The 11647-nt window shown below is 36.6% G+C and overlaps 1 protein-coding gene across 1 annotated transcript; it reads right to left on the reverse strand.

Moving 5' to 3' along the window:
• Positions 1-542: 542 nt before the first annotated feature.
• LOC132559838 (prostasin-like) lies at positions 543-8415 on the reverse strand. The gene is made up of 7 exons (XM_060224467.1): positions 8340-8415; positions 6849-7282; positions 6082-6182; positions 5207-5484; positions 4780-4958; positions 1063-1123; positions 543-667 (listed from the first exon to the last, which is right to left on the reverse strand). Exons 1-7 carry the CDS (start codon positions 8413-8415, stop codon positions 543-545), a joined length of 1254 nt encoding a protein of 417 aa, XP_060080450.1.
• Positions 8416-11647: the final 3232 nt, after the last annotated feature.

Here is an 11647-nt window from a genome sequence, read left to right on the forward strand (position 1 = left end):
TACCATGGTGTCTCACTTCCCACAGATTATAATACAACAGTGTACCAAAGTGTCACACTTCCCACAGACTATAATACAACAGTGTTACATAGTGTCACACTTCCCACAGATTGTAATACAACAGTGTACCATAGTGTCACACTTCCAGTAGATCTGACCATGTTTTCATTACATTTCCCCCTGATCTATTTATTGGTTTATCACGAAATCATGAATATTTGAATATTCATAAACGTATTTATTCTGTAATATATATTTATTAATACCGAAACCTTCTTCGTTGACATGTCCATCTTACCCGTTCTCCTGAATTTCCTACTAATCGTTTCCTCTTTAAACAGGGTTAACATACCCTCCATACTAAAGGAAACGTGTGTTCATTTGACCTCAACGCTAACAAAAGAAAAAACAATCTAATTTGGTCTTTTTAAATCGTTTTACTTTTTCATGACATTCAACGTATATGAGCAGCAGACGTTCATAGCCATATAGATATGCATCGTTTTCAATCGTTACATGTCTTTGTCGGAGTCTCGTTTCTATCAGTCTCGGTTGGAATACATGGAGGACAGTACCCATTCATAGTAACCCGATACTTTTGTGTAGACCCCAGGCTGGTCAGTTCCAGCACACCCTTTGTGATCCAAACCTCCCCAGCTTGTTATACCTGAAAAAACAATATAAACAGTAATCAAAGAGAAAGGTAATTACCAAACATTTACTAACTAGGTTATGGTATTTGTGCCAGAAATTCTTGTGATGCTGGGTTTAAGACTGGACACCATTTCAACACCCCGGCAACAGCTTCCATATTTTGAATTTCAAATAAATAACCATAAAATCAACTCTGCAAATGATGAAGGTTGTTAAAGCCCTTTATTCTGTACATATTTCGATGCTTCTACATGTTTTCTTGATCAAAATTCATTCAATCTTTTCATAACTGGAGAATACTTATACAGGCTTAGTCTGCTATCAGATACATTTATATGTTGTATGCAATAAAATTTTCTTAAGGTGAAATGAAATATTATGTTGGTATTATAACAAGCGATGAATAACCTGTAAGTGCCCATCGTCCATCTTGTGTAGTCTGACAGAGAAGAGGCCCTCCGCTGTCCCCCTGTCAAAAGAGAGGTAATCAATTGTTTTATATCAATTATCTAAGGGTTGCGTCTTCGCCTGAAATAATAAACCTATTATACTTTATCGTAAATAGATATCTTACAGATCGTGTCATTCGAATATTTATTTACAAAATATATTCTAATTAAATGATTGCTTCATCATGTGCTGGATTGTCACTGGCGGATCCAGAGGACGCACCCTTTCCCCATGAAAAAAAACCATTTCAGTCAAAATCCAAGAAATCATACGGACAGGCACTAATCTATATATGTAGAGAACGATCTCTACAACTTTCCGTAAGAAATAGTAATAAGAGATTTTGAAGGCTATCATAGGCGGACGACAGACCTCCAGGCATACATATCATTTTCACAAAACAAATTGCTTGCAACACCGTCCGGATTTTTTGAGGGGGGCTTCACCCCCTAGCCTCCTCCATAGCTTCACCCCTTGACCCTGCACCACGATTCCGAGAAAAGAGTCGTTGGAGTTGGAAACTATGAAAAAGGAGCTGAGGGAGATTGCTCATATTTTTGAAAAATGTGCGCCCCGTCTTAACCTGAAATCATGGATCCATTTTATGTCTGTCTAAATGTTAACACCAAATCTTATTGATGATTTTGGGATTACGCATTTATCTGCTGTTTTTGAGACACTATTTTTTACATGAGACATAGTTTAAATATAACCGAAGAAAAGTACAATTAATTAATCACGGTATCGATATCTGTGGATGATTTAAACATTACACAGGAAATATAGACGTATTAAGGATGTTAACATCTAATCAGTCTTCCACTATAGACTGTGGTACCTAACATATACTTGTAGTATATAGTGGCCGTAGACTGTAGTACCTAACATATACTTGTAGTATATAGAGGCCGTAGACTGTAGTACCTAACATATACTTGTAGTATATAGTGGCCGTAGACTGTAGTACCTAACATATACTTGTAGTATATAGTGGCCGTAGACTGTGGTACCTAACATATACTTGTAGTATATAGTGGCCGTAGACTGTGGTACCTAACATATACTTGTAGTATATAGTGGCCGTAGACTGTGGTACCTAACATATACTTGTAGTATATAGTGGCCGTAGACTGTGGTACCTAACATATACTTGTAGTATATAGTGGCCGTAGACTGTGGTACCTAACATATACTTGTAGTATATAGTGGCCGTAGACTGTGGTACCTAACATATACTTGTAGTATATAGTGGCCGTAGACTGTGGTACCTAACATATACTTGTAGTATATAGTGGCCGTAGACTGTGGTACCTAACATATACTTGTAGTATATAGTGGCCGTAGACTGTGGTACCTAACATATACTTGTAGTATATAGTGGCCGTAGACTGTGGTACCTAACATATACTTGTAGTATATAGTGGCCGTAGACTGTGGTACCTAACATATACTTGTAGTATATAGTGGCCGTAGACTGTAGTACCTAACATATACTTGTAGTATATAGAGGCAGTAGACTGTGGTACCTAACATATACTTGTAGTATATAGTGGCCGTAGACTGTAGTACCTAACATATACTTGTAGTATATAGTGGCCGTAGACTGTGGTACCTAACATATACTTGTAGTATATAGTGGCCGTAGACTGTGGTACCTAACATATACTTGTAGTATATAGTGGCCGTAGACTGTAGTACCTAACATATACTTGTAGTATATAGTGGCCGTAGACTGTGGTACCTAACATATACTTGTAGTATATAGTGGCCGTAGACTGTGGTACCTAACATATACTTGTAGTATATAGTGGCCGTAGACTGTGGTACCTAACATATATATATGAAAAAATCCTGGGATTCTAGAGTTATTACAGTCATAGAAGAGAAAAAATTAAGTGAAATTGTAAACTCGACATTTTCTATTAGAAACAAGATAAGAAATATTAAAGAAAAGTTAATGACTATAGATACAGAGGAATGGTACAACAGCTTGTGGAATGATAGTAATAGTGTAAACGGTAACAAGTTGAGAACATACAGAACCTTTAAATCTGAATTAGCGCCAGATTCTTATGTCAAACTCGTGACACAAAAAAGTAAACGGAGGGTAATTTTTAATTTAAGATGTGGTTCTCTACCTCTTGCAGTCGAAACCGGCAGATTTACCAAACCTGAGATTCCATTGGAGAACCGTGTTTGCAAAATATGTACAAATGTAAATAATTCGATAGAGGATGAGATACACTTTTTAATTGAATGTAATGTATATAATGATATTAGATCATCCTTATTTAGAGCAGGAATCGAAATAAGAAATGATTTTATAAGCCTTAACGATTTAGAAAAATTTGATTTTATAATGTCTTGCAGGGAATTACAAATTCCACTTGCTAATAATTTATACAATATGTTCCGGAGACGTAGCACTTTAAGTGAGTAATCAATGTTTTAACAGTGTCTTGTAAGCCATTTCTGGCTGAATATCACGTATGATTACATTTTTAGAATATATGCTTTAATTGATTCGTTGGGTAAATCAGAAACTTTTTTATATCGATTGATTATCTATTATTAATTATAATTAATTATTGTAGGTAGCGTAAGTTTGGCAAACCTCGATGGTAGGGTTCTCCCCAACCCTTGGAATGCCAAATTTCACTACTGATGAATGTATCATAAATAATTTTTGCCATGTGTATTGTTTTATTATTTCATATATAACATGTAGCTACAGTATGGATGAAACCTATTTTAGTATTACAATATATATTATAATTTATATATTTCGTATATAATCCAGAGAGCTTGTTAGGTGGGGCTGTCCCAATCACCTGTTCTCTGGATTACGATCTGTGATAAGTAAGTTTTAATTCATGATATTGGATTTACCTGGTTTAGTTTAATATGATTGATCCCAACGGTCTCACTATGGTTTTATATTGTGTACTTTACATATGATGTAATTGTGATATATGACACTTTAATAAACAAATTTGTATTGTATTGTATTGCATATACTTGTAGTATATAGAGGCTGTAGACTGAAGTACCTGACATATACTTGTAGAACGTAGAGGCTGTAGACTGTGGTACCTAACATATACTTGAAGTATATAGATACTTGTAGATCGTAAAGACTGTAGACTGTAGTATCTAACACATACTTGTAGTATATAGTGGCTGCAGACTGTGGTACCTAACATATACTTGTAGAACGTAGTGGCCGTAGATTGTGGTACCTAACATATACTTGTAGTATATAGTGGCTGTAGACTGTGGTACATAACATATACTTGTAGTATATAGTGGCTGTAGACTGTGGTACATAACATATACTTGGGAATTAGATTTAAAACCATTTGATCATAATGCACAAAATTATATCAAATTTAATATTCCGTTTTAAGAAAAAGAAATTGAACTTGGACAAAACGTTTAACGAAGAGCTACGCAATTTCACCTACTCCGAACTTTAACAAAGATTCGACCGTCCAATCGTTAATGAGAGAATGGCCCGAGAGGATCTAATCATTGTACATTTTAAATTCTTCATAACATTATTGATGATAAACGAATCTCCTAAAACAAGATTCGAATCATTAGGAAGAACAAAATAGTGATGTCGCCTAAATACAAGAAAAATATGCCTTGTCAAAATAACAGCTATGTCCTTACGTTGCAGGAATCCGCACTTCCGTCGAGATATCCGGCACAAATCATATGACTGGTCAGTTTGTCCTTGTACAGGTTGCTGCAGCCGGTATGGTCAATGACAGGCACACTAGCTTGTTTAAGGATGCCTGGCCAGGCCGAAGGGTCAAGCTTTGGTAAACCGGCTGAAACAGCTTCTGGCTCTGAAACAGGTTGTGGTGATGAGATTTAGACGGTTAACTCTCTGTATAAGTGATTAGATATTGAAAGGATATAGTTGATTTAAGTGCTTGTAAATCATATGACAAAGCAATATTAAAACCGCATGGTGCCTAACCTGATCGCCAGTGGAATACTGACAACGTGACGGCCGAGATCCATCCACAAGTGTAAGCAAACTTTACTATAAAAGGAGCAACACGCGAGACGACTATGTTGTATTTTTACCTACGTTTTTGCCGTCCCCATCCTGTGATAATACATGTATCCTGCTCTTTGGCATCCTGTCCGAATAAGCACACGGGTTGGATAAAGTCATTGAATGAAACGGGTCTGCCAAGGCGAACCAGGGCAATGTCGTTGTCCATTACTTCTAGTTCAAACTCTGGATGTATTAGTATGCGTACAGCGTGATAGGTATGTATGTGCTGGTCCTTGGTGTTGGCTGTGTTGTTGTATAGTCCTACACGGACTTCAAGGTCGTCCTTGATGTCAAGGTGAAATACCAACCTGGAAGCATATACATCGCTTTTAAAAAGACTTCGGACTTCAAAATATTTATAACACACCGTCTGATGAGCTCAATAAACACAACAGATACACACTGGCTTTATAACTTTATATGGTGAATATTATATAAGCCAATTTGGTCAAATAATGACGTCTAATAACCCACGATTTGTGTAGATCATCGCCAAGACAGCGCTAATCTGTCAAGCCGTACCAAAATAGTGTGTCGATTGAAAGGCCGTGATAGTGGACGTCCAACCAGTGCTATAAATATGCATACCCTTGAGACGAAAGAAGGCGACGTTAGATTACAAAATTTTGCCTCGTAGTTTTATCATAGTTATAACCCGAGAAATTTGAAATATGTTTTTAAAAGAGAATGTCTATAACGGTATTATTAGTTTGAAGGGAGAGATAAATTCTCTATAACTTTATTTTCATAACTTAATTGATTATAGAGGAATGTTTGGACAAATTTCACCAGATGAGACAGGTGACAAAGCAACGACGGATGAAACACGATGACTATACAGTGTCGGTTCATTCGATCTTTTCCGACCCAAATTTCACAAAACATTATAGATACGATCTACTTACTGAAATTCAACAAAACAATGCGCTGCTGATACGATCCATTGTCTGTCGATGATGGTCCCCGCACACACGTGTTGTTGTATTCTTTTAGAAAAAAATGATACCTGAAAGATGGAAATAACAAAAACATTTGTATCAAACATACAGGTTCCCTAGTTGGTGATCTCAACCCTCCGGAAAAGTAGAGACGGAGATAATTAAATTGCATACACTCGACAAGCATTGTGTTGGCCCCCGGGGAGATATCCCCCCATCTCACCTCCATCTTTCAAAATTTGAATATTCTTTTATGTCCCACAATATACCCTAAGTTAATATAAAACTACCAGCTTGTCCTCTTTTTTCAAAAATGACTACTATTTATAAAGGACTATACAGAATTGAGCTTTGATAGGTAAGGGATACTGTTGTTTCCTTATTTCCGAACGCCTTTCATGAATATTCAAGCACAAAAAACTGCTGGAACGCTTAAAATGATAAGACATTGCTTGGCCATATTTCATATCATCTGTTATAACAACATATACGTTGTCATATGATTTCAAGGAAACTCCTGAAATTATTGTTCTTACAACGATGAGTCAGTTAAAACATAATACGTTCGACATTGTCTGTCAACACAGGGAATTATGGAAACTGGTTAATGATCCATGATAACTGTTACACTTTAATGGAATATTTACAAGAATTGATTCTAATGCTGGAACATGACTCTGACTCTATAATTAAGATGTTAAGCCCTATTAGACGTGTATTTACTATATACATACCATCCATGGCCAGCTCCCTTCTACAGCCAGTCCTCCACCAATTATTCTGTGGGTGGGAAATACAGGCTCTATAGGCTGGTCTCCACAAGACGACAGATGTTCTAGTAGCCACTTGTCTTTCCAACGGTCAAAACGTTGTCGTTCGTCAGTACCAACAGCAGTCATTGAATGGTCAGTTCCAGCTCCAGGTATCCCTATTTCTGATGGTGGTTTAGGTATTTCCGGTACAGTCGTTCCTTGTGTCGGCTGTGGTTGTGGTCTGATTGCATCTTGTGTGTTGTTACCTTGCGGTGTTATAACTTCCTGGTTTGTAATTTGAGTATGGTGACCACCGGAAGAATGCAAACTGTGAGTGAGGAAGTAATGCCACAGTCCACTAGTTAGATGAGCGCTGTGGATGTTATGTCCATGTAAACCTTGGTGAAAGATATTCCCTGAAAAATGTCATTAAAATCTAGTCGAACTCCACGTAGGGATTGTACTAAGAGAGAGTAGTGAGTAACGCCTTCAGTGGAACCGAATAATGTATTAAGCTGCACGATATAGATGTTTCATACCTCTAAGACCCTGTATTGATATTGTAAGGGTGTTTAGTGTTGAAATCTAAAAGGCGACTGAAAAGAACCGAAATCAGTCCAAAGACATGTCAATATTTCTTCACTAATGAAAATAGATAATCAAGCGTAAATTTACCGATGAAATAGAATATTAAATAGTTTCAATATAATTAGTTTTAACGTATTTTATTGTCATATTGGATTGGTCAACAAAATGTATAGATAACTTCATATAGCTATGTGTTTTAGATCAGTTTTGTCCTCTTGTTTTATTATAGAGCTAGAGGTTAAATCCAAACTACCCAACATCTATAAAGATCTGTGTTGAATGTGTTAATATTGTTTACATTATATCACCACCTCCATCGCAGTTGAGAGGATTAACATAATAACGTTTTCAAGTTATTAACTGTACAATATCCATCATAGGTTTTTAATTTCTATCAATTTTTAGTTTTATGATAGAAAAGGCGAGATTTCATTCACTATATAAATCAAAGTATGGTGACGTTTTACAAGCCATATCTAATCAAAACTTATAACTATTATGTTCTCTGGCAGAAAATCTTGATTGATGTAACTCAAATCTGCGCGTTATCATATTGATAATTGTCCCGATTTCAATTAAATTAGTAAATAGTACAATTAGCTATGCAATTTTAATGATCTATTTTTGGCAGTTATTCTTTTATCCATAACTATAGGTATTTGATAAATAAAGGATATACAAGCATTCATCTCATTATGTCACGTAGTTAGGCTTTTTAAATTCTGCAGTTTTCTGCTTGTTATTTCAAATTTAACCTTATGTGACCATCTGTATCAATATCACCTATACTTCACACTAATCGATACTTAGTGTGTTAAAATACCGCCCCCATAGTGTGGCCCAAATTTAATTCTGATTTACTCAACAAAAGCAGTAATACTAAACCTGATAATACGTGTGGTAAATGAATGGTTCGTCCAGACACTGTTAGCAGACAGGAAAACGCAACAAAAACGAGCATGGTTGGCATTCGTTGAATAACACACAGAAACAGCATATCACATCGAAGTATCTTAAAATTGTGAACACAGGATACATCATAAACTTAATTATTTCATTTAGGCGTACTTCAAGACTTGTCAATCTTGCTTACAGGCTTATCAGTGCGTCGGAGAGAAGCAAACACACCCGAATACTATTATGATAAAATGATCTCCAGTAAAGCCCAAGCTTGAGTGGTTAAAGGAAATGCGCCGATAAAAGACCAAATAAAGACAAGGAACAATTCGTAAATCCAGAAGGTTAATACATTAAGCAGAAGTTCCTAAAGATAGTTTGACAAATTAGTTGACCGAAGTTCTTGCTAACCGAGTACTGGCCAATCGCAACATCGTTCCTACTGATGAACATGGAACGTCTGTGCCATCGTCACATACCTAGATACCGACTCTGTAGTTAAAGCCAGATGACGTCATATGTTAAAGGTTAGATTTGCCTCACCCGAATACCATTCAGTCATGTCTTATCACTGTATCTAATCGAAGAGTAAATAAACAACAAAAACTCGTAAAAGTGCATTTGAGTCGATATGGCTTGACCTATATTTCATCTCATATTATTCATTTTTTCTAGTGTTAATAATACGAAATTGCAAGAAGCATTTGCTATGAAACAGACAACATTTGATAATGTATGATGATCACATGTGGTGATAATGTCATGTGACTGTAGGTGTGTTTGTGTGTCTTTTGATAATGTAATGTGACTGCAGGTGTCTGTGTGTCTTTTGATGATGTCATGTGACTGCATGTGTGTTTGTGTGCCTTTTGATAATGTCATGTGACTGCAGGTGTGTTTGTGTGTCTTTTGATAATGTAATGTGACTGCAGGTGTCCATGTGTCTTTTGATAATGTCATGTGACTGTATGTGTGTCTGTGTGTCTTTTGATAATGTCATGTGACTGTAGGTGTGTCTGTGTGTCTTTTGATGATGTAATGTGACTGTTTGTCTGTCTGTGTGTCTTTTGATAATGTAATGTGACTGTTTGTCTGTCTGTGTGTCTTTTGATAATGTAATGTGACTGTTTGTCTGTCTGTGTGTCTTTTGATAATGTAATGCGACTGTTTGTCTGTGTGTCTTTTGATAATGTAATGCGACTGTAGGTGTGTCTTTTGATAACGTAATGCGACTGTATGTGTGTCTGTATGTCTTTTGATAATGTCATGTGACTGCAAGTGTGATTGTGTCTTTTGATTGTGTAATGTGACTGAAGGTTTGTCTGTGTGTCTTTTGATAGTGTTATGTGACTGAAGGTGTGTCTGTGTGTCTTTTGATAGTGTTATGTGACTGAAGGTGTGTCTGTGTGTCTTTTGATAGTGTAATGTGACTGAAGGTGTGTCTGTGTGTCTTTTGATAATGTAATGTGACTGTTTGTCTGTCTGTGTGTCTTTTGATAATGTAATGCGACTGTTTGTCTGTGTGTCTTTTGATAATGTAATGCGACTGTAGGTGTGTCTTTTGATAACGTAATGCGACTGTATGTGTGTCTGTATGTCTTTTGATAATGTCATGTGACTGCAAGTGTGATTGTGTCTTTTGATTGTGTAATGTGACTGAAGGTTTGTCTGTGTGTCTTTTGATAGTGTTATGTGACTGAAGGTGAGTCTGTGTGTCTTTTGATAGTGTTATGTGACTGAAGGTGTGTCTGTGTGTCTTTTGATAGTGTTATGTGACTGTAGGTGTGTCTGTGTGTCTTTTGATAGCGTAGTGTGACTGTTGGTGTGTCTGTGTGTCTTTTGATAATGTAATGCGACTGTTTGTCTGTGTGTCTTTTGATAATGTAATGCGACTGTAGGTGTGTCTTTTGATAACGTAATGCGACTGTATGTGTGTCTGTATGTCTTTTGATAATGTCATGTGACTGCAAGTGTGATTGTGTCTTTTGATAGTGTTATGTGACTGTAGGTGTGTCTGTGTGTCTTTTGATAGCGTAATGTGACTGTTGGTGTGTCTGTGTGTCTTTTGATAATGTCATGTGACTGTAGGTGTGTCTGTGTGTCTTTTGATGATGTAATGTGACTGTTTGTCTGTCTGTGTGTCTTTTGATAATGTAATGTGACTGTTTGTCTGTCTGTGTGTCTTTTGATAATGTAATGTGACTGTTTGTCTGTCTGTGTGTCTTTTGATAATGTAATGCGACTGTTTGTCTGTGTGTCTTTTGATAATGTAATGCGACTGTTTGTCTGTGTGTCTTTTGATAATGTGTGTAGGTGTGTCTTTTGATAACGTAATGCGACTGTATGTGTGTCTGTATGTCTTTTGATAATGTCATGTGACTGCAAGTGTGATTGTGTCTTTTGATTGTGTAATGTGACTGAAGGTTTGTCTGTGTGTCTTTTGATAGTGTAATGTGACTGAAGGTGTGTCTGTGTGTCTTTTGATAGTGTTATGTGACTGAAGGTGTGTCTGTGTGTCTTTTGATAGTGTAATGTGACTGAAGGTGTGTCTGTGTGTCTTTTGATAATGTAATGTGACTGTTTGTCTGTCTGTGTGTCTTTTGATAATGTAATGCGACTGTTTGTCTGTGTGTCTTTTGATAATGTAATGCGACTGTAGGTGTGTCTTTTGATAACGTAATGCGACTGTATGTGTGTCTGTCTGTCTTTGGATAATGTCATGTGACTGCAAGTGTGATTGTGTCTTTTGATTGTGTTGTGTGAATGTGACTGAAGGTTTGTCTGTGTGTCTTTTGATAGTGTTATGTGTGAGGTTTGTCTGTGTGTCTTTTGATAGTGTTATGTGACTGAAGGTGTGTCTGTGTGTCTTTTGATAGTGTTATGTGACTGTAGGTGTGTCTGTGTGTCTTTTGATAGCGTAATGTGACTGTTGGTGTGTCTGTGTGTCTTTTGATAATGTAATGCGACTGTTTGTCTGTGTGTCTTTTGATAATGTAATGCGACTGTAGGTGTGTCTTTTGATAACATAATGCGACTGTATGTGTGTCTGTATGTCTTTTGATAATGTCATGTGACTGCAAGTGTGATTGTGTCTTTTGATAGTGTTATGTGACTGTAGGTGTGTCTGTGTGTCTTTTGATAGCGTAATGTGACTGTTGGTGTGTCTGTGTGTCTTTTGATAATGTCATGTGACTGTAGGTGTGTCTGTGTGTCTTTTGATGATGTAATGTGACTGTTTGTCTGTCTGTGTGTCTTTTGATAACTGTTTGTCTGTCTGTGTGTAATGTGACTGTTTG

This window comes from Ylistrum balloti, unplaced genomic scaffold (assembly GCF_031769215.1).
Source record: "Ylistrum balloti isolate Yb309-2 unplaced genomic scaffold, AGI_CSIRO_Ybal_v1 Utg370974, whole genome shotgun sequence".
Classification (NCBI taxonomy): Eukaryota; Metazoa; Mollusca; class Bivalvia; order Pectinida; family Pectinidae; genus Ylistrum; species Ylistrum balloti.